The 26,466-nt window shown below is 45.1% G+C and overlaps 1 protein-coding gene across 2 annotated transcripts in view; it reads right to left on the bottom strand.

The window, feature by feature from the left end:
• Positions 1–475: 475 nt before the first annotated feature.
• CHIC2 (cysteine rich hydrophobic domain 2) overlaps positions 476–26,466 on the bottom strand; it is an 81,313-nt gene continuing 55,322 nt past the window's right edge. The window contains exons 4-6 of one of the 2 annotated variants that reach the window (XM_063920921.1): positions 9,558–9,614; positions 9,333–9,392; positions 476–1,157 (exon numbers count right to left, since the gene is read on the bottom strand). In XM_063920921.1, coding sequence (XP_063776991.1) covers positions 1,107–1,157; positions 9,333–9,392; positions 9,558–9,614 — 168 coding nt within the window. In that variant the 3' untranslated portion in view covers positions 476–1,106. Of the gene's footprint in view, positions 1,158–8,326; positions 9,243–9,332; positions 9,393–9,557; positions 9,615–26,466 lie in introns of those variants that run through there. The other variant, XM_063920922.1, reaches the window with a different exon arrangement.

Below are 26,466 nucleotides of genomic sequence, written 5' to 3'. Positions count from 1 at the left end.
CCATGGTCCTTTCGGAGTCCCCAGCATCCACTAGGACGTTAGAGAAATAATATTAAGAATGTTTGTAAGTCAAGTATATCAGATGTAGTCCGCTAGAGGGCAACATAGTGAGAACTAGGAAAAGCTATTCATGGCGATACGATATTCCAATAGCAGGTCAACAAATCAGTAATAGGGGAGGGGAGTCACCTAAATCCAGAATAAGAGTGTAATGGTAACACAACTATATGGTCTTGAACTCCAGCAAAACGCAGCATGCACATTTTCCAAAGTATTTCCTACATCCATAGTGAACATATCAGCTAAAACATTTTCAAGACATCCTACTCAGATCCAGCTGACAGGAAGATCATCTTGGGCAGACATGAATTCCTAATGGTGCATTGACATCTTGGTTCCCAAAGTGGAACATGTTAATGAAGATAAAGAAAAAAAAAAAAAAAAAAAGTACCTTTCAAAATAACAAAGCTCCACAGATGAGTCAACAGAAATATATTTAAAAAAAAAGTCAAAATAGACTCATTGAAATAAATAATATACTGTACCATGTAAATGAACTTGACCTTTCCATGGTATAACTGTATAGGGGTAATCCAATTACCTGCAATAGTGGCGCAGACGGGAAAAATGGGCGTTTTTCAGGAATTTTTATCACCCTATTCAATTAGGTCCCATGAAAAATACCTGTTTTTCGTGCGAAAATACATAGGTACTGCGAACCTATGTATTGTTGTGGCACTTATCGTGGATTATGCTTTGCGTGCCTCATAATCCGGTTTATTGGATAGCCCCCAGCAAACCAATTAGCGGCGGTAAATAACCACGGCTAATTGGATACCGCCTTGTGTGTGGAACTATAATTCTGGTGAGATGAAAAGAAAAAAAAAAATACATTCCTTATAATACAGGAGAAACCACAAGATTCAGTAGAACCATTGCTATGTCACCACTGGGAAAGCACCAAGCAAGGCACCATTGTAAATACAGGATACTGGAATGAGTCCATACGAACATTAAAAAAAAAAAAAAAATTCTCTATAGAAACCACTAAAAGAAGAAGAATAGGAGAAAAAAAACCTGGGGGGGGTTTAAAGAAAAACTGACAACTAATCCGGTCGAAAAATTGGTGTCTTTGGTAAAAATTCTATCAAGATGACCTGTTAAAAAAAAAAAAAAAACCATTAATCAGCTTTCTGTCCCGTCAATCATATCACCAATACAAATATGTGACATTTATTGCCTAGTTAAACTCTCAAGAAGCCTTAGAACAAACCAGACTATAGGAAAACGGCAGCAAAAAAAAAAAAAAAAAAAAAAAAAAAAAAAGGTCAAATCAAACAAACACAAAGTAAACCCTTTAGAGTTCCCAGTCCATTAGATGATGCTACACAGTGGGTGTTTCAGAGCAATAAACAACAACACCCACAAGCTATGAAAAGAAGCATACAAACGTATGGTTGAAAGGTCACTAAATCTGTTAAAGTAAGCATCAGCTAATTATTAACTGCCAGCTAAGTGATATAGTTCAGCACGTTTGTATCACCGAACAATAGGGCAATTCCTTTGATGGCACCTTTACAATTAAAGTATGCCTTACTGCTAATGATGGTCTTTTAAGAACTAATTAATGACCAAGTCTCACGGGTCTATTGTACATTTGTCCTTATGAATATCGATTCTCTATACAGAGCTAAGTATAACAAGGAATGGTACAGTAACTGCTTTGCTATGGAGTAAACCTCTGCAGTGAGGTGTGAGGCATTAATATAGAGGTTTAGCCAGAAGTAAAGTTCAAAGCTGGAATTTAAAATATTCAATATATGTAAAAGGGCCATCCCATGAAAAGGAGTAAAAATGCCCCATGCGTGACACTATTATAAAAAATAAAAAATAAATGTGAAAAGAAAAAACTAGCTGTGTATCTGGAGTTTAACATAGGTTGACAAGTTTCTAGTGCTCACTCAGATTTTCATAAAAACAAAACAAAAAAACCACAAAACAAATAAAACTAGAAACGAGACAAAAAAAACAAGACAAAAAAACAGGCTCTTAATATGGAGCAGAGGGGAAGTCAGTAGAAATTTCTTTACAAAACGAAGGTGAACTTGGCTTGCCCCGTACGGGACCACTAAAGCCTAGTTTGATAATTTTTTTCTACTTCACATTTTAACAAAAATGTATGTTAAAACTTGCACAAATATCCTGTTATTTATCACACTAAATAGGGCTTTGCACACAGTATAAATAAATGTAGACCAACGATGAGGTGTACATTTCTAAACACTGTTAAAGCTGAATGTGCCAAACAGGAAAAATAGGATTTTTAATTACCTACTGGTAAATCCTTTTCTCGTAGTCTGTAGAGGATACTGGGGTCCATTTAGTACCATAGGGTATAGACGGTTTCAATAGGAGCCATGGGCACTTTAAGAATTTGATAGTGTGGGCTGGCTCTTCCCTCTATGCCCCTCCTACCAGACTCAGTCTAGGAAACTGTGCCCGACTGAGAGAAGGATAGATAAGGATAGTGGTGAGATTACGAACCAGCACACACACACAAGAGGAAAGCCAAGCTAACCAAACTTGAAACAGGAACAGCAATGGCTGAACCAACACTATTTAACCAAATAACAGTGCAGGAAGAACGAAGCACTGGGCGGGCGCCCAGTATCCTCTACGGACTACGAGAAAAGGATTTACCGGTAGGTAATTAAAATGCTATTTTCTCTTACGTCCTAAAGGATACTGGGGTCCATTTAGTACCATGGGGATGTACCAAAGCTCCCAAACCGGGTGGGAGAGTGCTGAGGTTCCTGCAGAATTGATTGGCCAAACTAAAGGTCCTCAGAGGCCAAAGTATCGAACTTGTAGAACTTAGTAAACGTGTTCGAACTTGACCAAGTAGCTGCTCGGCAGAGCTGTATATCCGAGACACCCCGGGCAGCCGCCCAAGAAGAACCCACCGACCTAGTAGAATGGGTCTGTACAGATTTTGGACATGGCAAACTTGCAGTGGAATAAGCATGCTGGATAGTAAGTCTGATCCAGCGTGCAATTTTCTGCTTTGAAGCAGGACACCCAATCTTATTGGGATCATAAAGAACAAACAGCGAGTCCATCTTTCTGTGACAAGCTGTTCTTTTCACATACACCTTCAAAAGCCCTCACAACATCCAAAGACTTTGAAGTAGCAGTGGTGTTGGTGACGACCGGAACCACAGTAGGTTGGTCGATGTGAAATGCGGACACCACTTTAGGAAGAAATTGCGGACGAGTTCAGCTCTGTTCTCTTGGAAAATTAAATAAGGACTTTTTGGAGACCAAAGCCCCCAGCTACGACACACGTCTTGCTGAAGCCAAGGCCAACAGTGTGACGGTTTTCCATGTAAGATATTTTATGTCCGCCTCCTGTAACGGTTCAAACCAGTGTGATTGGAGGAAATGCAGCACCACATTGAGATCCCAAGGTGCCGTGGGAGGCACAGAGGGAGGTTGGATGTGCAGAACACCTTTCAAGAACGTCTGGACCTCAGGGAGAGAAGCCAACTGTTTCTGAAAGAAAATGGACAAGGCCGAAATCTGGACTTTTAGGGAGCCCAGATGCATGCCCACATCCAAGCCTGCCTGCAGAAAAAGCAGGAAACGTCCCAGATGAAATTCCACCACAGAATAATTTCCGCTCTCACACCAAGAGACGTATTTCTTCCAAATATGATGGTAATGCTTAGAACGTTACCCCCTTCCTGGCTTGGATCATAGTCGGGATAACCTTGTTAGGGATCCCTCTCCTGGCTAGAATCAGCCGTTCAACTTCCATTCTGTCAAACGTAGCCGCGGTAAGTCCTGATAGACGAATAGGCCCTGTTGCAGAAGATCCTAGCGAAGAGGTAGAGGCCACGGATCTTCGAGGAGCATCTCCAGAAGGTCCGCGTACTAGGTCCTTCTTGGCCAGTCCGGAGCAATGAGTATTGCTTGAACCTTTTCTCTTTTTATTCGTTTTAGAATTCTTGGGATCAGAGGAAGTGGAGGAAACATGTACACCATCTGATAGACGCATGGAGTTGTCAGGGCGTCTAACGCCACCGCCTGTGGGTCTCTCGACCTGGAACAATACCGCCTGAGCTTCTTGTTGAGACCAGAGGCCATCATGTCAGTCTGTGGATATCCCTATCGACTTGTCAAGCACCTGAACACTCCCAGGTGAAGGCCCCACTCCCCCGGATGCAGGTCGTGTCTGCTGAGGAAGTCCGCTTCCCAGTTGTCTACTCCCGGAATGAAGACCGCTGACAACGCCACAGCGTTTCTTTCTGCCCAGAGGGGAATTCTTGACACCTCTGACATTGCTGCTCTGCTTATTGTTCCGCCCTGAAGGTTTATGTACGTTACTGCCGTCACATTATCCAACTGGACCTGAATCGCCCGATCTTGAAGAAGATGTGAGGCCTGCAGAAGGGCGTTGTATATGGCCCTGAGTTCCAGAATGTTGATTGGAAGGATGACTTCCTGACTTGACCATCTTCCCTGAAACTGCACCCCCTGATTGACTGCTCCCCAACATCTGAGGCTTGCGTCTGTGTTTACCAGAATCCAGTTCTGAATTCCGAACCTCCGTCCTGCGACGAGGTGAGAAGACTGTAGCCACCACAGAAGGGAGATCCTGGCCTTTGGCGACAGACGGATCCTCTGGTGCATGTGAAGATGCGATCTGGACCATTTGTCTAACAGATCGAGCTGGAAGTGTCTTGCGTGAAACCTTCCGTATTGAAGTGCCTCGTAAGAGGCCACCATTTTCCCCAGGAGGCGAATGCACAGATGCACCGACACCCGGGTTGGCTTCAGGACATCCCGAACCATCGACTGGATTACCAATGCCTTTTCCAACGGAAGGAACACCTTTTGTGACTCCGTGTCCAGTATCGTTGCCGGGAATGAGAGCCTCCGTGTCAGCTCTAGGTGAGATTTCGGAAGGTTCAGAATCCACCCGTAATCCCGGAGGAGTTTGGTTGAGAGAGCTATGCTGTCCAGCAACCTTTCCCAGGACGACGCTTTTATCAGGAGATCGTCCAGGTACGGAATTATGTTCACTACCTGTTTGCGGAGTAGAAACATCATCTCTGCCATCACCTTGGTGAACACCCTCGGTGCTGTGGAGAGACCAAATGGCAGGGCCTGGAACTGGTAGTGAGTCCTGCAGTGCAAACCTGAGATAAGTCTGATGAGGCAGCCAGAGATCGTAATATGAAGGTACGCATCCTTGCTATCCAGAGACACTAGGAATTCCCCCTCCTCCACACCTGAGATCACCACTCTCAGAGATTCCATCTTGAATTTGAACACTCGTAAGTACGGGTTAAAGGACTTGAGGTTCAGAAGAACTGGTCTTACCGAACAGTCCAGCTTCGGTACTACGAACAAGTTGGATTAGTACCCCTTGTTTAGTAGATGAGGTGGAACTGGAACAATGACCCGAGACTACCAGTTTTTGGATGGCATGCTGTAAAGTTATACTTGCCTCTTGTGAAACTGGCAAGCCTGATTAGAAGAATCTGTGAGGTGGGAGCTTTTGGAACTCCAGTCTGTAGCCCTGGGAAATAAGATCTATGACCCAGGGATCCTGGCACGAATTTGACCAGATCTGACTAAAGAATTGTAGTCGGGCTCCCACCTGACAGCCTTCCAGGCATTGCGGTCCACCGTCATGCTGAAGTCTTTGAGGAAGCAGAGCCTGAGCACATGCTGTTGCTGGTATGCGTGGTTTACCTCTTGCGCCACTGGAGGACGTAGAAGCACCTCTGGATTTGCCCTTGAACTTGGCTGTCCGAAAGAACTGTAACTTAGAAGTTGAATAAGACTTCTTGGTTGGGGGGGCTGCTGAAGGAAGATACGTGGACTTACCCGCAGTAGCTGTGGAGATCCATTTGTCTAATTCATCTCCAAACAAGGCCTCTCCTGTGAATGGTAGGCCTTCCACACCTTTCCTGGAGTCCGCGTCAGCAGTCCACTGGCGTAGCCACAAGCCCCTGCGTGCCGACACTGCCATAGCGGTAGTGCGTGCGTTAAGCACGCCTATTTCCTTTATGGCTACCACCATAAAGTTTGCAGAGTCCTGTATATGCTGCAGGAATAAGACAACATCCCCCTTAGATAAGGAATCTAACCCCTCAATTAGGTTACCTGACCATTTAGCAATGGCTTTAGTGATCCACGCACATGCAATAGTGTGTCTTTGGGCCACCCCAGCAGCTGTGTACAATGATTTGAGTGGAGTCTCAATTTTACGATCAGCCGTGTCTTTCAGGGAAGCTGCACCAGGAACAGGCAATACAGACAGCCTAGAGACTGATGCGTCCCCTATCGGTGGATTTTCCCATTTTTTCCTATCCTCCAGAGGAAAAGGAAAAGATGAGAGTAACCTTTTAGGGATCTGAAACTTCTGATCAGGATTAATCCATGGTTCTTCAAACAGGGTATTCAATTCCTTTGACACAGGAAAAGTAACTGAGGACTTCTTTTTTACATTAAAATAAGATTCCTCACACTTCTCTGACACTTTATCAGGAATATGCAGAACATCTCTGAAGCCTCTATAAGAGCCTCTACTCCCTGTGACAGAGCAGCATCCCCCTAACCCGGTGAGTCCACCACCCCTCCTCCATGTCTGCCCTGTCAGCGTCAGAGTCAGACTGCAGGATATGGGCCAGAGATCGCTTTTGCGGACAAATGGGAGGGGACTGAGATGCCGTTTTGGGGACAGAGTCTCTGTTCATAAACTCATCCACAGTCTGTTTTAAGTATTGCATCTCTTTCTCATTGCTGGACAATTTTGTAGAAAGAGTGGAGATCATTCCTTTAAGAGAATTAACCCACTGCGGTTCAGCCCCGTCATTCTGTGAACCCCGAGTACCCAGTAGTGAGCCCCCTGGTGAAGAGGAACACTCCGCTGTACAAGGAACACTCTCTTTGAATGACAATGTAAATGTGACAGCACACACACACACAGGAAAAGGTTAAGCACAAGTAACCCACAAAGAGCCCTTCAGGGAGACACAGAGTTGTTTGGAGCCAGCCCCCACCGTGCCCTTACCACTAATGCCAAGCTTAGCCGGGTTACAGACTAAGTACACTGATAGGGGACTTAGTACACTAATAGTCGCTCACCCCCTGCTATGACCCCCTGGTACCGCTGAGGTAATCTGGAGTCACACCGGAGGAGTTGCACATCCCTGTCAGTCAGCGTCTTACAGAGGGAAAATGGCGCTGGTGAGCTGCTGGATCCTCTCATAGTGAAGCCTCGTCCCTTCAATGGTGTGCGGTCTTTTAGCTTTTTTTTTTTATACTGGCTGAGGTAATTTTTGTGCTTAAAATGGAGCAGAACCGTTTTAAGGCTGTGTTTGTCAGTTTGGGTACTGTGTACAGTGTACAGAGACGCAGTTGTACTGTGTCTGGAGATGCATTCCGCCCCGTCTAGAAGCCGTGCGTCTCCGTACCCTCGTGCCGCCATAATGGCTGGCGCCCCGCTAACCAGGACGCCGGCTCAGTACTCACCACTCTTCATTCTTCTGGCTCTGTTAGGGGCGGCGGCGTACTGCGGGTGTACGCTCGCCATGGTGGGGCTTGCGAATAGTTCCCCCAGGAGTTCAGTGTCCTGTCAGCAGGGAACGGGACCATTAACCTTCAAGAGGTTGGGCCTTTTCCCCCCCTAAGTCCCACGAAGCAGGCAGGCTGGTGCCATCCAGCCCTGCCTGAAAATAACAAACATAGAAAATAAATGCAAAAAACTCTTCAGGAGCTTCCTTCAGCGTGACCGGCTCCTCCGGGCACATTCTCTGAACAGAGTCTGGTAGGAGGGGCATAGAGGGAGGAGCCAGCCCACACTATCAAATTCTTAAAAGTGCCCATGGCTCCTAGTGGACCCATCTATACCCCATGGTACTAAATGGACCCCAGTATCCTCCAGGACTTAAGAGAAATTACTTTTTATCATCATCATCATCATCCAACTGTCATGTTTGTATTCAAACTAAAAACACTTATAAAAAAAAAATATATATTTTATTCTGTGTATCACACATAATGGTTAGAGAGACCATGCCCCAAATGTAATAGGCTCCGATTTGCTGGTACGGACACGGTTTAGGCGATATAGCCGCTAGATTTAAAGTAGCAATTCGTTTTAAGACCAAAACAATCTGTTTTTGACTTAAAAACAATTGCCTCTTTAAATCTAGCAGCTATATTGCCAAAATTGCAGCAGGGCCAGTAAATCAGAGCCTATTACATTTGGACAAATATGTGCTTGAACAAACTTCTAAAGAGATACCTATAGTGCATAGAATATTAAATGAATACAATATCTGGTCCAGTAAAAAAAAAAGAGAATAAAAAGTATGTTTTTGTTTTTTTATTATTATTAGCATGGTGTCACATGGGCACATCTCACTGACCTCACTTAAAATAAAGCATAGGTCACACATGCACTTATAGTTCAAGGATTTTTGCTTTAATTGCAGCGTTTATGACCGGTTTCTAGAGGGGGGAAAGGGGGGGGGGTTTGGGGGGAGGCTTTTCCCAATAAATTATATTTGAGAATACTCTGTTACACGCCAAGTGTTAAGCACTCGTTAGAAGCCATAAGATTTAAGCGTAGCACTTTTCCAGGTGAAGTTTAAATGCTGCGCCAATTAGAAAGGAGTTATTCTGAAGCTGGAAAAGTGCCCATGTTACCCAGTTCTGAACTGTAATTTATGAGCAAAATCTCTAAATTGATATTCAGATTTTCTATCTAATCTGAGCTTCAACTAGTTAAAACAAAAAAAAAACCACATAAAAAAATTACATTATATTAACAGATTTATAAAATAGTATCCAAGCCAGACCATAAAGACAGAAGACTGCACAGTATTTAATTTACCAATCTCAAACAAATGCAGGTTATCTATGAATTATACAATAAAAGTGAAGTTGAATATGGCTATTAAGTACAATGCTAATTAAGATTCAGACTTGCCATGCACTCAGATGTGCTTATCTTTGATACACAATTGCAAATTTCACACCCCATCAATGCCCGCCTGGGCTATTTTATTTCAGCAATTAATTTATTATTTTTTTTATTCACAGCACAGTCAACACTTGTCTCCGAGCTCTCCATAACTTTATAAATCAGCCTTACACAAGAGTCTATGCATCTGTGAACCGGAGAAAATCCTTCCGCTCGGGTGATTAAGCTCTTGACACCTTTACTGATTAATAAATCGTGGAAAAGAATAAGATCAGAGGCAAAATAAATGATCATTTAATAGAGAGACTCACAAAACAGCCCTTTAACTTACATATTCCATCATGTTATTGGTTTCACATTTCCTTTTGCTCAGTCTCCAGTGCAAGCACAGCTGGAAGAGAGAGACAGCAAAAGAAGAAAAATGAGCTCTATTTTACTACCGCGCACACATTCGCCCATTTATCCACGTTTCATATTTTCGCCTAACAAAAGCATCTGTTTCCATACTGTGCAATTCAAGCTTCAACACTGTGAAGCTGCTCCCCGTGGTACTCACCTTGTGGTATAACCTATTGTTTTCCCATTCCAATAACTTCTCAATCGATCTTCGTGTCTGCAAGACAAATGGGGAGAATTTTACCCTTGAGTTGATACAGAAAGGAAAAGAAAACAAACCGCAAACAAACAAAAAAAATCTTTGCAGCTGTTTTTTTATTGTATGAGAAGGTTGGAACTATAGGACAGTGACCGAATCCGGGGTGGTCTGTAATATTATCAAAGGGTTTCTGTTAAATAGTAACTGAAACAGCAATAAATGTACCCACAGGGAAAGATACAGGATCCACTCAAAACAACTTAATATATCTTAACAGCCCATAAATGTGCTCCTAATTATTTACAGATTGGACACTTGGAGTAATGACAATAACTACAACAATAACCTACAGCTTACAATCAAATTTTGTGCCACACTTAAAAGAGAAACTTAAATCTAAAAGAAAATTAATTGTTTCACTACTACTGGACACATCCCAGTACCGAATACCCTTTTTCCACTGAAATCCTGGGTCCGACCTGGGTTTTGGAACACTGGTGCAGATGTATTAATCCTCGAGAAGTGATAAAGCAGAGATAAAGAAGTGATAAAACACCAGCCAATCATTACTACTTAAAAAAAATAAATAAGAATTTACTTACCGATAATTCTATTTCTCGTAGTCCGTAGTGGATGCTGGGGACTCCGTCAGGACCATGGGGATTAGCGGCTCCGCAGGAGACAGGGCACAAAAGTAAAAGCTTTAGGATCAGGTGGTGTGCACTGGCTCCTCCCCCTATGACCCTCCTCCAAGCCTCAGTTAGGATACTGTGCCCGGACGAGCGTACACAATAAGGAAGGATTTTGAATCCCGGGTAAGACTCATACCAGCCACACCAATCACACTGTACAACCTGTGATCTGAACCCAGTTAACAGCATGATAACAGCGGAGCCTCTGAAAAGATGGCTCACAACAATAATAACCCGATTTTTGTAACAATAACTATGTACAAGTATTGCAGACAATCCGCACTTGGGATGGGCGCCCAGCATCCACTACGGACTACGAGAAATAGAATTATCGGTAAGTAAATTCTTATTTTCTCTGACGTCCTAAGTGGATGCTGGGGACTCCGTCAGGACCATGGGGATTATACCAAAGCTCCCAAACGGGCGGGAGAGTGCGGATGACTCTGCAGCACCGAATGAGAGAACTCCAGGTCCTCCTCAGTCAGGGTGTGCCCCTGACCAAGTAGCTGCTCGGCAAAGTTGTAAAGCCGAGACCCCTCGGGCAGCCGCCCAAGATGAGCCCACCTTCCTTGTGGAATGGGCATTTACATATTTTGGCTGTGGCAGGCCTGCCACAGCATGTGCAAGCTGAATTGTACTACACATCCAACTAGCAATCGTCTGCTTAGAAGCAAGAGCACCCAGTTTGTTGGGTGCATACAGGATAACAGCAAATCAGTTTTCCTGACTCCAGCCGTCCTGGAAACCTATATTTTCAGGGCCCTGACAACATCTAGCAACTTGGAGTCCTCCAAGTCCCTAGTAGCCGCAGGTACCACAATAAGCTGGTTCAGGTGAAACACTGACACCACCTTAGGGAGAAACTGGGGACGAGTCCGCAGCTCTGCCCTGTCCGAATGGACAATCAGATATGGGCTTTTGTGAGACAAAGCCGCCAATTCTGACACTCGCCTGGCCGAGGCCAGGGCCAACAGCATGGTCACTTTCCATGTGAGATATTTCAAATCCACAGATTTGAGCGGTTTAAACCAATGTGATTTGAGGAATCCCAGAACTACGTTGAGATCCCACAGTGCCACTGGAGGCACAAAAGGGGGTTGTATATGCAGTACTCCCTTGACAAACTTCTGGACTTCAGGAACTGAAGCCAATTCTTTCTGGAAGAAAATCGACAGGGCCGAAATTTGAACCTTAATGGACCCCAATTTGAGGCCCATAGACACTCCTGTTTGCAGGAAATGCAGGAATCGACCGAGTTGAAATTTCTTCGTGGGGCCTTCCTGGCCTCACACCACGCAACATATTTTCGCCACATGTGGTGATAATGTTGTGCGGTCACCTCCTTCCTGGCTTTGACCAGGGTAGGAATGACCTCTTCCGGAATGCCTTTTTCCCTTAGGATCCGGCGTTCAACCGCCATGCCGTCAAACGCAGCCGCGGTAAGTCTTGGAACAGACATGGTACTTGCTGAAGCAAGTCCCTTCTTAGCGGCAGAGGCCATGAGTCCTCTGTGAGCATCTCTTGAAGTTCCAGGTACCAAGTCCTTCTTGGCCAATCCGGAGCCACGAGTATAGTTCTTACTCCTCTACGTCTTATAATTCTCAGTACCTTGGCGTCGGAATGAACACTGCTGACAGTGCTATCACCTGATTTTCCGCCCAGCGAAGAATCCTTGCAGTTTCTGCTATTGCCCTTCTGCTTCTTGTGCCGCCCTGTCTGTTTACGTGGGCGACTGCCGTGATGTTGTCCCACTGGATCAATACCGGCTGACCTTGAAGCAGAGGTCTTGCTAAACTTAGAGCATTGTAACTTGCCCTTAGCTCCAGTATATTTATGTGGAGAGAATTCTCCAGACTTGATCACACTCCCTGGAAATTTTTTCCCTGTGTGACTGCTCCCCAGCCTCTCAGGCTGGCATCCCTGGTCACCAGGACCCTTCCTGAATGCCGAATCTGCGGCCCATTAGTAGATGAGTACTTTGCAGCCACCGCAGAAGAAACACCCTTGTCCTTGGAGACAGGGTTATCCGCTGATGCATCTGAAGATGCGATCCGGACCATTTTTCCAGCAGATCCCACTGAAAAGTTCTTGCGTGAAAACTGCCGAATGGAATCGCTTCGTAAGAAGCCACCATTTTTCCCAGGACCCTTGTGCAATGATGCACTGACACTTTTCCTGGTTTTAGGAGGTTCCTGACTAGCTCGGATAACTCCCTGGCTTTCTTCTCCGGGAGAAACACCCTTTTCTGGACTGTGTCCAGAATCATCCCTAGGAACAGCCGATGTGTCGTCGGAAACAACTGCGGTTTTGGAATATTTAGAATCCACCCGTGCTGTCGTAGAACTACTTGAGATAGTGCTACTCCGACCTCCAACTGTTCTCTGGACCTTGCTCTTATCAGGAGGTCGTCCATTTTCTTTGAAGAAGAATCATCATTTCGGCCATTACCTTGGTAAAGACCCGGGGTGCCGTGGACAATCCAAACGGCAGCGTCTGAAACTGATAGTGACAGTTCTGTACCACGAACCTGAGGTACCCTTGGTGAGAAGGGCAAATTGGGACATGGAGGTAAGTATCCCTGATGTCCCGGGACACCCTATAGTCCCCTTCTTCCTGGTTCGCTATCACTGCTCTGAGTGACTCCATCTTGATTTGAACCTTTGTAAGTGTTCAAATATTTCAGATTTAGAATAGGTCTCACCGAGCCTGCTGGCTTCAGTACCACAACATAGTGTGGAATAATACCCCTTTCCTTGTTGTAGGAGGGGTACTTTGATTATCACCTGCTGGGAATACAGCTTGTGAATTGTTTCCAATACTGCCTCCCTGTTGGAGGGAGACGTTGGTAAAGCAGGCTTCAGGAACCTGCGAGGGGGAAACGTCTCGACTTTCCAATCTGTACCCCTGGGATCCTACTTGTAGGATCCAGGGGTCCTGTACGGCCCCAGCGTCATGCTGAGAAACTTGGCAGAAGCGGTGGAGGCTTCTGTTCCTGGGAATGGGCTGCCTGCTGCAGTCTTCTTCCCTTTCCTCTATCCCTGGGCAGATATGACTCTTATGGGGACGAAAGGACTGAGGCTGAAAAGACGGTGTCTTTTTCTGCAGAGATGTGACTTAGGGTAAAAACGGTGGATTTTCCAGCAGTTGCCGTGGCCACCAGGTCCGATGGACCGACCCCAAATAACTCCTCCCCTTTATACGGCAATACTTCTTTGTGCCGTTTGGAATCTGCATCACCTGACCACTGTCGTGTCCATAAACATCTTCTGGCAGATATGGACATCGCACTTACTCTTGATGCCAGAGTGCAAATATCCCTCTGTGCATCTCGTATATATAGAAATGCATCCTTTAAATGCTCTATAGTCAATAAAATACTGTCCCTGTCAAGGGTATCAATATTTTTAGTCACATCCAGGCTGAGGCGATCGCTGGTCGCAGTATAACACCAGTATGTGTGTATATACTTCTTAGGATATTTTCCAGCCTCCTATCAGTTGGCTCCTTGAGGACGGCCCTATCTGGAGACGGTACCGCCACTTGTTTTGATAAGCGTGTGAGCGCCTTATCCACCCTAAGGGGTGTTTCCCAACGCGCCCTAACTTCTGGCGGGAAAGGGTATACCGCCAATAATTTTCTATCGGGGGAAACCCACGCATTATCACACACTTCATTTAATTTATCTGATTCAGGAAAAACTACAGGTAGTTTTTTCACACCCCACATAATACCCTTTTTTGTGGTACTTGTAGTATCAGAAATATGTAACACCTCCTTCATTGCCCTTAACAAGTAACGTGTGGCCCTAAAGGAAAATACGTTTGTTTCTTCACCGTCGACACTGAAATCAGTGTCCGTGTCTGTGTCTGTGTCGACCGACTGAGGTAAATGGGTGTTTTAAAGCCCCTGACGGTGTTTGAGACGCCTGGACAGGTACTATTTTGTTTGCCGGCCGTCTCTGTTGACATTATCACGTAATTCCTTGAATAAGCCATCCATTCCGGTGTCGATTACCTAGAGAGTGACATCACCATTACAGGCAATTGCTCCGCCTCCTCACCAACATCGTCCTCATACATGTCGACACACACGTACCGACACACAGCACACACACAGGGAATGCTCTGATAGAGGACAGGACCCCACTAGCCCTTTGGGGAGACAGAGGGAGAGTTTGCCAGCACACACCAAAAACGCTATAATTATACAGGGACAACCTTTATATAAGTGTTTTTCCCTTATAGCATTTTAATATATATAGTCATATCGCCAAATAAGTGCCCCCCCCTCTCTGTTTTAACCCTGTTTCTGTAGTGCAGTGCAGGGGAGAGCCTGGGAGCCTTCCCACCAGCATTTCTGTGAGGGAAAATGGCGCTGTGTGCTGAGGAGAATAGGCCCCGCCCCCTTTTCGGCGGGCTTCTTCTCCCGTTTTTCTGAGACCTGGCAGGGGTTAAATACATCCATATAGCCCCCAGGGGCTATATGTGATGTATTTTTAGCCAGAATAAGGTACTATCATTGCTGCCCAGGGCGCCCCCCCCAGCGCCCTGCACCCTCAGTGACCGCTGCTATGAAGTGTGCTGACAACAATGGCGCACAGCTGCAGTGCTGTGCGCTACCTTATGAAGACTGAAAAGTCTTCTGCCGCCGGTTTCTGGACCTCTTCACTTTTCGGCATCTGCAAGGGGGTCGGCGGCGCGGCTCCGGGACGAACCCCAGGGTGAGACCTGTGTTCCGACTCCCTCTGGAGCTAATGGTGTCCAGTAGCCTAAGAAGCCAATCCATCCTGCACGCAGGTGAGTTCACTTCTCTCCCCTAAGTCCCTCGATGCAGTGAGCCTGTTGCCAGCAGGACTCACTGAAAATAAAAAACCTAACAAAACTTTTACTCTAAGCAGCTCTTTAGGAGAGCCACCTAGATTGCACCCTTCTCGGCCGGGCACAAAAATCTAACTGAGGCTTGGAGGAGGGTCATAGGGGGAGGAGCCAGTGCACACCACCTGATCCTAAAGCTTTTACTTTTGTGCCCTGTCTCCTGCGGAGCCGCTAATCCCCATGGTCCTGACGGAGTCCCCAGCATCCACTTAGGACGTCAGAGAAAAAAAAAATAAGACCGTTAGGAGCTGACTGGCTGGTGCGTTATCACCTTCCACTTATCACTGCTTTATCACTTCTCCAGGCTTAATACATCTACCCCACTGTTCCAACCCAGGTCAGACGCTGTTCACATCACACTGGAGACCAGAGTTATTCTCGAGATGGTGCCGTTTACACTTCATACGGGTGTAATCTTTCTGCCAACACTTGTAAATGATACAGGACCTGGGACACCTGTTTACACTGCCCCATAAGCCAGGTCCTTCATGGGTTCAACCCTGCTCACTACCTGGGTTGGATTCGTAGGTCACTGGATTTACTTAGCCACCTCTGGCTACTAGCATATGCAGTCATTTAAGGTCCTCAAACAAATAGCTAGGAGAAAAGGGGAGGGTGGCTAGGGTTATCACAAGGCACTATTGTGTGAGAACGGCTAGGCAATCTGTTATCCTCAGTCTCCTATGGGACAAGCTACAAGTGCATCTCAATGTTGGACATTAACCCAATAGATGGACAGAATACAGTGTAGCCAAGCCCTTTCCTCAAGCACAAGAAATTGCCCAGCTAGAGAAAAAACACATTGCAACAGTCTCAAGTAAACATACAAGAACTTTTAAGCAGTATCAAGAACTTGGGGGGAAAAATAAAAATCTTTTTGTTTTAACTTTTAGAGCAAAGCATCTATACTGTAGCTTGTTTCCACTGAGGACCCCCTGATAAAGTAAATCAAGTGATTTAATAGGAAACTGGATTACAAAGTAAGCGGTATACATGATGAAAAAATAAGAATTTACTTACCGATAATTCTATTTCTCGGAGTCCGTAGTGGATGCTGGGGTTCCTGAAAGGACCATGGGGAATAGCGGCTCCGCAGGAGACAGGGCACAAAAAAGTAAAGCTTTTACCAGATCAGGTGGTGTGCACTGGCTCCTCCCCCTATGACCCTCCTCCAGACTCCAGTTAGGTACTGTGCCCGGACGAGCGTACACAATAAGGGAGGCAATTTGAATCCCGGGTAAGACTCATACCAGCCACACCAATCACACCGTACAACTTGTGATCTAAACCCAGTTAACAGTATGATAACAGAAAGAGCCTCTTAAAGATGGCTCCTTAACAATATAACCCGAATTTGTTAACAATAACTATGTACAGTATTGCAGATAATCCGCACTTGGGATGGGCGCCCAGCATCCACTACGGACTCCGAGAAATAGAATTATCGGTAAGTAAATTCTTATTTTCTCTATCGTCCTAAGTGGATGCTGGGGTTCCTGAAAGGACCATGGGGATTATACCAAAGCTCCCAAACGGGCGGGAGAGTGCGGATGACTCTGCAGCACCGAATGAGAGAATTCCAAGTCCTCTTTTGCCAGGGTATCAAATTTGTAGAATTTTACAAACGTGTTTTCCCCCGACCACGTAGCTGCTCGGCAGAATTGTAATGCCGAGACCCCTCGGGCAGCCGCCCAAGATGAGCCCACCTTCCTTGTGGAATGGGCCTTAACAGATTTAGGCTGTGGCAGGCCTGCCACAGAATGAGCAAGTTGAATTGTGTTACAAATCCAACGAGCAATCGTCTGCTTAGAAGCAGGGGCACCCAACTTGTTGGGTGCATATAGTATCAACAGCGAGTCAGATTTTCTGACTTCAGCCGTCCTTGAAATGTATATTTTTAAGGCTCTGACAACGTCCAACAACTTGGAGTCCTCCAAGTCGCCAGTGGCCGCAGGCACCACAATAGGTTGGTTCAGGTGAAACGCTGATACCACCTTAGGGAGAAAATGCGGACGAGTCCTCAGTTCTGCCCTATCCGAATGGAAGATTAGATAAGGGCTTTTATAAGATAAAGCCGCCAATTCAGATACTCTCCTGGCGGAAGCCAGGGCCAGTAACATAGTCACTTTCCATGTGAGATATTTAAAATCCACCTTTTTCAATGGTTCAAACCAATGGGATTTGAGGAAATCTAAAACTACATTTAGATCCCACGGTGCCACCGGAGGCACCACAGGAGGCTGTATATGCAGTACTCCTTTAACAAAAGTCTGTACCTCAGGAACTGAGGCCAATTCTTTTTGGAAGAATATTGACAGGGCCGAAATTTGAACCTTAATAGATCTCAATTTGAGACCCCTAGACAATCCTGATTGTAGGAAATGTAGGAAACGACCCAGTTGAAATTCCGTCGGAACACTCCGATCCTCGCACCACGCGACATATTTTCGCCAAATGCGGTGATAATGTTTCGCGGTGACTTCCTTCCTTGCCTTAATCAAGGTAGGAATGACTTCTTCTGGAATGCCTTTCCCTTTTAGGATCTGGCGTTCAACCGCCATGCCGTCAAACGCAGCCGCGGTAAGTCTTGAAAGAGACAGGGACCCTGTTGTAGCAGGTCCCTTCTCAGAAGTAGAGGGCACGGGTCGTCCGTGACCAACTCTTGAAGTTCCGGGTACCAAGTCCTTCTTGGCCAATCCGGAGCCACTAGTATTTCCTACTCCTCCTCACCGTATAATCTTCAATACCTTTGGTATGAGAGGCAGAGGAGGAAACACATATACTGATTTGTACACCCAAGGTGTTACCAGTGCGTCCACAGCTATTGCCTGTGGATCTCTTGACCTGGCGCAATACTTGTCCAGTTTCTTGTTGAGGCGAGACGCCATCATGTCTACCATTGGTCTTTCCCAACAGTTTATTAGCATGTGGAAGACTTCTGGATGAAGACCCCCCTCTCCCGGGTGTATATCGTGTCTGCTGAGGAAGTCTGCTTCCCAGTTGTCCACGCCCGGGAAGAACACTGCTGACAGTGCTATTACGTGATTCTCCGCCCAGCGAAGAATCTTGGCAGCTTCTGCCATTGCACTCCTGCTTCTTGTGCCGCCCTGTCTGTTTACATGGGCGACCGCCGCGATGTTGTCCGACTGAATCAACACCGGTTTTCCTTGCAGGAGTGGTTCCGCCTGGCTTAGAGCATTTTAGATTGCTCTTAGTACCAGAATGTTTATGTGAATAGACTTTTCCAGGTTCGTCCATACCCCCTGGAAGTTTCTTCCTTGTGTGACTGCTCCCCAACCTCTCAGGCTGGCGTCCGTGGTCACCAGGATCAAATCCTGTATGCCGAATCTGCGGCCCTCCAATAGATGAGCCTTTTGCAACCACCACAGAAGATATACCCTTGTCCTTGGCGACAGGGTTATTCGCAGGTGCATCTGAGGATGCGACCCTGACCATTTGTCCAACAGATCCCTTTGGAAAATTCTTGCATGGAATCTGCCGAATGGAATTGCTTCGTAAAAAGCCACCATTTTTCCCAGGACTCTTGTGCATTGATGTACAGACACCTTTCCTGGTTTTAGGAGGTTCCTGACAGGTCGGATAACTCCTTGGCTTTTTCCTCGGGAAGAAAAACCTTTTTCTGAACCGTGTCCAGAATCATCCCTAGGAACAGCAGACGTATCGTCGGAAAACAGCTGCGATTCTTGGAATATTTAGAATCCAGTCGTGCCGTCGAAGAACTACTTTAGATAGTGCTCTTCCGACCTCCAACTGTTCTCTGGAACTTGCCCTTTTTAGGTCGTGCAAGTAAGGGATAATTTAGATGCCTTTTTTCTTTGAAGAAACATCTTTTCGGCCATTACCTTGGTAAAAAGGCCCGGGGTGCCGTGGATAATTCAAACGGCATCGTCTGAAACTGATATTGACAGTTCTGTACCACGAACCAGAGGTACCCTTGATGAGAAGGACAAATTTTGGACATGGAGGTAATCCTTGATGTCCAGGGACACCATATAGTCCCCTTTTTTCCGGTTCGCTATCACTGCTCTGAGTGACTTTATCTCGATTTGAACCTTTTATGTAAGTGTTCAAAACATTTTAGATTTAGACTATGTGTCACCAAGCCGTCTGGCTTCAGTACCACAATATAGTGTGGAAAAATAATACCCTTTTCCTTGTCGTAGGAGGGGTACTTTGATTATCACCTGCTGGATATACAGCTTGTGAATTGTTTCCAATGCTGCCTCCCTGTCGGAGGGAGCCGTTGGTAAAGCAGACTTCAGGAAGCTGCGAGGAGAAGATGTCTCGACTCTCCAATCTTTACCCCTGGGATAATACTCGTACGATCTAGGGGTCAACTTGCGAGTGATCCCACTGCGCCCTGAGACTCTTGAGACTACCCCCCCACCTTGAGTCCGCTTGCACGGCCCCAGCGTCATGCTGAGGACTTGGCAGACGCGGTGGAGGGCTTCTTTTCCTGGGAAAGGGCTGCCTGCTGCAGTCTACTTCCCTTACCTCTATGTCTGGGCAGATATGACTGGCCTTTTGCCTGCATGCCCTCATGGGAAAGGAAAGATTGAGGCTGAAAAGACGGTGTCTTTTTTAGCTGAGATGTAACTTGGGGTAAAAAAGGTTGGATTTCCCAGCTGTTGCTGTGGTCCCCAGGTCCGATGGACCGACCCCCAAATAACTCCTTCCCTTTATACAGCAATACTTCCATCTGCCGTATGGGATCTGTATCACCTGACCACTGTCGTGTCCCTGACATCTTCTGGGAGATATGGACAACGCACTTATCTTGATGCCAGAGAGCAAATATCCCTCTGTGCATCTCACATACATATATATAGAATGCATCCTATTAAATGCTCTACATGAATAAAATATTTTCAGTCAGGGAATCCGACCAAGCCAACCCAGCACTGCATCTCCAGGCTGATGGCGATCGCTGGTCGCAGTATAACCACCGTATGTGTGTATATACTTTTTAGGATATTTTTCCAGCTTCCTATCAGCTGGCTCCTTGAGGGCGGCCGTATCTGGAGACGGTAACGCCACTTGATAAGCGTGTGAGCGCCTTATCACCCTAAGGGGTGTTTCTTTCTGGCGGGAAAGGGTATAACGCCAATATTTGCTATCGGGGTAACCCTACGCATCATCACACACTTCATTTTATTTTATCTGATTCAGGAAAAACTACAGGTAGTTTTTTCACTCCCACATAATACCCTTTCTTGTGGTACTTGTAGTATCAGAAACACGTAACACCTCCTTCATTGCCCTTAACGTGTGGCCCTAATGAGAAATACGTTTGTTTATTCACCGTCGACACTGTATTCAGTGTCCGTGTCTGTGTCTGTGTCGACCGACTGAGGTAAATGGGCGTTTTTTAAAACCCCTGACGGTGTTTCTGAGACGCCTGGACCGGTCCTAATAGATTGTCGGCCGTCTCATGTCGTCAACCGACCTTGCAGCGTGTTGACATTCTCACGTAATTCTCTAAATAAGCCATCCATTCCGGTGTCGACTCCCTAGAGAGTGACATCACCATTACAGGCAATTTCTCTGCCTCCTCACCAACATCGTCCTCATACATGTCGACACACACGTACCGACACACAGCACACACACCGGGAATGCTCTGACAGAGGACAGGACCCACTAGCCCTTTGGGGAGACAGAGGGAGAGTCTGCCAGCACACACCAAAAACGCTATAATTATATAGGGACAACCTTATATAAGTGTTTCTCCCTTATAGCATCTTTTATATATATACAATATCGCCAAAATCAGTGCCCCCCCTCTCTGTTTTAACCCTGTTTCTGTAGTGCAGTGCAGGGGAGAGCCTGGGAGCCTTCTCTCCAGCTTTTCTGTGAGAGAAAATGGCGCTGTGTGCTGAGGAGATAGGCCCCGCCCCTTTTTCGGCGGCCTCGTCTCCCGCTATTTTTGAAGTTAGGCAGGGGTTAAATATCTCCATATAGCCTCTGTGGGCTATATGTGAGGTATTTTTTGCCTCTAATAAGGTTTTTATTTGCCTCTCAGAGCGCCCCCCCCAGCGCTCTGCACCCTCAGTGACTGTTGTGTGAAGTGTGCTGAGAGGAAAATGGCGCACAGCTGCAGTGCTGTGCGCTACCTTTATGAAGACTCAGGAGTCTTCAGCCGCCGAATTTGGACCTCTTCTCTCTTCAGCGTCTGCAAGGGGGCCGGCGGCGCGGCTCCGGTGACCATCCAGGCTGTACCTGTGATCGTCCCTCTGGAGCTAGTGTCCAGTAGCCAAGCAGCAAATCCACTCTGCACGCAGGTGAGTTCACTACTTCTCCCCTAAGTCCCTCGTTGCAGTGATCCTGTTGCCAGCAGGACTCACTGTAAAGTAAAAAACCTAAGCTAAACTTTCTCTAAGCAGCTCTTTAGGAGAGCCACCTAGATTGCACCCTTCTCGTTTGGGCACAAAATCTAACTGGAGTCTGGAGGAGGGTCATAGGGGGAGGAGCCAGTGCACACCACCTGATCTGGTAAAAGCTTTACTTTTTTGTGCCCTGTCTCCTGCGGAGCCGCTATTCCCCATGGTCCTTTCAGGAACCCCAGCATCCACTTAGGACGATAGAGAAAAAACAGTACGGATGGTGTAATGGTTAGCATTACTGCCTCACAGCACTGAGGTCATGGGTTCAATTCCCACCATGGCCCTAACTGTGTGGAGTTTGTATATTCTCCCCGTACTTGCGTGGGTTTCCTCCGGGTGCTCCGGTTTCCTCCCACAATCCAAAAATATACTGGTAGGTTAATTGGCTCCCAACAAAAATTAACCCTAGCATGAATGTGTCTGTGTGTAGATGTGATAGGGAATATAGATTGTAAGCTCCACTGTGGCAGGGACTGATGTGAATGGCTAATTCTCTGTAAAAGCGCTGCAGAATATGTGCGCGCTATATAAATAACTGGTAATAATAAATAAATAAAAAAAACAAACCAAAAAATAAAACATTTGCAGTAATTGTTTCCAGTACTCAAAATGCACTTTTTGTCTGATAACAATATGGCAGAGGGTGTTTGTTCCTTTATACATTTCAGTTTGCAACGTCTGAAAAGTACACAATTAGAGGCTCAAAAAAATGTAAAATCTCAAAAAGATCAAAACCACCCTAATGGGCATATTTTATCACATCCCACGTTTTTAATGCTGTTGAGATGCTAAAATATCTCCCATAATTGCGATGTAGTAACGTAAATTACCATTTGCAATTATCAGCCTTTGGCTGCCAGGGACAGAGCTTGTCAGTAAATTCTGTTCCGGCAGAGGATTAGACGCATAGGCGATAGCTACCGCTATTACTATGCTTCCAGATGCAGACACAGCACGCCTAATACTTATGTGCAGTTACTGTGCTGATCATGTGTCAGCAGGGAGCAAAAGGGGAGGGATCCTCCACATTCCTGTCCAGTAAAACCCATGATGGAGCAGCCCATACTCAGCAACCTTCATAGAAATCTACGGGGGCTGCGGCTTCTGTGGGAAATGGAGGGATTGCGGCAGATACCGGAAATATCTGGCGCAGTTCACTCCTCATTTACCTAAGAATTCTTAAAATTTGTGGGTACACCCAAAAACCCAGATATCCCACAAACATTCTTTAATAAATAAGACCATAAGTACCATGCAACCTAAATCCTAAAACATAGGTTGTTGCTAAATCATAAGGTTTCATAGCAGGAACTCCATGGAGGCTTCTTTTAAGTGGATAGATTGCAGTAGCTAATTTCCAATTAGGTTCTATATTTTCTGCATATCACACATCTCGCCAGACTCGAATTACCATTTCAGCCCTTTTCCAATATTAAAGCGCTCTCCTCACCCTGCTTTGGCTAATATAATACCAGGGAAGGCACACAATGAAGTGCTACACTTCATTGTTAATCACTGTTAATCTCTTACTTGTAATAGCTTTATTAAGATTTTCTCAAATGCGTTAGTGGGGAGAGAGTGGGGTTAGAGAAATAAATAAAGTAAGGGTGGGGGTACAAACACAGTACAGTGATCAAGGTTGAATCGTCTTATAATCACCCATAAGAGGTCCAAACATTAAGAGGTGAATTCAACTGTTGTATGGGCACCCATAAGTAATGGGCGCCTGACAACAGGTATTCTATCGGGCTCAACTGCATAATTTCTGCTCATCGCCTCTTGAGGTGGCGAGCAGAACTATGCGAAAAATCGGCTGTTCGGGCTTGCTAACCAGGACTTTGCATGGGTTTAGCAGCTTTTCGTGCCTAAGGAGTCAATCCAATTAGCCGCGATGATCTTGTGGGTGAAAGTCATCTTAGCAGCACCTGCACTTTGCGGCAGCCCGAACTCGCCACCCCATAGTGCTCATAGTAATTGTTCGAGTTCAGTCTGAAACCAGCCCGTGAACAGCACGAGACCGGGTGCCGCTGCCGACATTGAAATGCCGCGGCAACGGCATACCACACCCGTCGCAGTTAATTGGATTGAGCCCTAAACCCGGTGCAATTGGGTTCGACAAGCGCAACAGAGTCCTGAGGGAGAAAAACGCTATACAGGTTGAGTATAGTATCCCTTATCCAAAATGCTTGGGACCAGAGGTATTTTGGATATCGGATTTTTCCGTATTTTGGAATAATCGCATACCATAATCAGATATCATGGTGATGGGACCTAAGTCTAAGCACAGAATGCATTTATGTTACATATACACCTTATACACACAGCCTGAAGGTAATTTTAGCCAATATTTTTTATAACTTTGTGCATTAAACAAAGTGTGTGTACATTCACACAAATCATTTATGTTTCATATACACCTTATACACACAGCCTGAAGGTCATTTAATACAATATTATTAATAACTTTGTGTATTAAACAAAGTGTGTGTACATTGAGCCATCAAAAAACAAAGGTTTCACTATTTCACTCTCACTCAAAAAAGTCCGTATTTCGGAATATTCCGTATTTCGGAATATTTGGATATGGGATACTCAAACTGTATAAATAAAATTATTACTATTTAGTAATGCAGTCATGCCTGGCCAGCAAAACAATCGAGCAGCTCCGTGGGTCGCTCATTACTTATCACCGCCCAAAAAACTATTGAATTTCCCCTTAGATTTTTTATTGCCAAGACTTCCAATAAAATCATGGACAAAACAGTTTCTGTAAATTGTATAGATAAGTAGTATGGGAAACTGAATGCAAAGAACACCTGCCTATTTCTTAATAATGATTTCCGTAATTTATTGACATTTTGAATTTTTAACACAAAAGAAATTGTTACCCATTAACAAGCCGCTTACAGATCAACAGATCTACAGTAAGAAGGTCTACAATCATTAGGTTGACACCATATGGTCGACGTGAAAAGGTCAACATGGGCAAAAGGTCAACTGGTACAAAAGGTCGACACAAGGAGAATGGTCAACACGGGAAAAGGTTGACAACATTTTTGCATTGAGTAAACATACATCTGAGCATGTGGACCCCCAATAAGTACACTGCTTCGCTCACCATGCTTTGGGCAACAATTCTCAATCGTGACCCACGTGGTTGGTCAAGTATGGAAAGTTGACCTTTTGTACCAGTCAACCTTTCATAGGTCAACCTAATGACCAAGTCGACCTAATGACTGTCTAACTAGACACTAGCATCTATTGACCGCATACCAACCAACCACAGATATGATGAATGTCCATGCATTTTCTTGATACAAGTTTTCGCGTTAATAAAAAGTTTTACCCTAAAGAGCTTAAATCCTGGTCATATGAAATAAAGGCGGAGGGGAGAGTCCTCACACGCATTGCTAGGTACTTACATGTGCATAACAGGAGTCCTAAGACTAGGCAGAATCAATCATGATGCCAGGTGTAAAAAGACAGAGACAGCTGCAGGTGCAAAGTGACAGCTCAGTGCCCCGCTAATCAAATAACGAAGTGCAGCTGCAGTCTGGGATGGGAAACAACGCCCATCCTGCACCACACTGACTGCAGCTCTGGCAACAAACAAACCTCACGTTAAGCCACATTAACATTTCCAACACAGGGACGGATTTCCAAATCACCAAGTTCATTTTCAGATTCTACAACCGGACGATAATATGCAATTATGTCTGTCAAATAATTAGCATGTACCAAAAAAACTTAATCAGCATGATTACCAATTATAGTTAAATTGAAATGAATAGCCAACAGGATTCCTGGGCTCTTGAGAGATATTTTGTTGAGTGGGAACCTAAGAGTTTACTTTGTGACTCGAGAGTCACTGTTATAAATTTATTACATTCATTAACAAAGCATTTTTGTAAAGTGAAACCGTGCCCCAAGATGACAAAGATCAGTAGACCCTGCTTGTTTTTTGTAAAGTAGTCTTTTAGAGGCTGTTCCCCTTTTAAACGAAAATGGAGCTGCAGTTATGGTCACACTTTGTGTTAATTTAGTTGCCAGTCAGCTTCAAATCAAAAGAAAATAAGGCTGTGGAGTGTAATTAACATTCAGTTCAGTCGTTTTGTCCCTTGTCTAGCCCCCAAGCTTTGTTCACATTGCCATCTGAATGCTGAAGGCTGTAGGGAAATCGATTTGATTCTAATCGCACCATGAAAAGAACATGATCTAACTGCTTTCAGCCCTCCGTAAATCTGTACTGGGTCTTTATCACAATGCAACTTCCAATTTAGAAAGCACTGAATGTCTCGTCAATGACTTTGTAAAAGGGGGAAAAAGAAAAAGAAGGAAAAAAAAAAAGGGAGGAGTTGGGACAGAGAGAGGGAGAGGAAAAAAAATATATAGAAAGAACATGGAGCAGACATAAAAATTCCAATAGTTGTTTGAGCATTACAGTTCATCTGCATCACAGCAAACCTGAAAAGGGCTGACCCCTTACACCGCCTCTCAAGTCTATGGAGTTGTAGCATTGACAAGCTTATATTGACAGAAGCTCATTGACTCTGAAAGGCTACTCTATCAATGGTATAGAGCAGCAATAGGTTATATACTGAGCAGGCATCTGCCTGCCCACCCGCTGCTAAATCAATAGCACGGTATTTATGAATAAAGACTAAATGCTACTTTTGCACTACCTGCATATAGTATAGCGACAACACACAATTTTTACACAGAATTTAATGATTTCACGTAACTACAAAGAAATGCCTTGGGGACAATTGAAAACAATCAATGCCTCACACACTTCTGATGGATTGCAATGGGGATCTAAATGGTACCATTATAAATGTCTACGGCCATTGTCAAAATCCTACTTGAACCAGCGTTTTCCTTTGAATAAAATAAATCACTA

This window comes from Pseudophryne corroboree, chromosome 1 (genome assembly GCF_028390025.1).
Source record: "Pseudophryne corroboree isolate aPseCor3 chromosome 1, aPseCor3.hap2, whole genome shotgun sequence".
Lineage (NCBI taxonomy): Eukaryota > Metazoa > Chordata > Amphibia > Anura > Myobatrachidae > Pseudophryne > Pseudophryne corroboree.
Note: the sequence above shows the minus strand (reverse complement) of the source record. Positions and strands in the feature narration are given on the sequence as shown.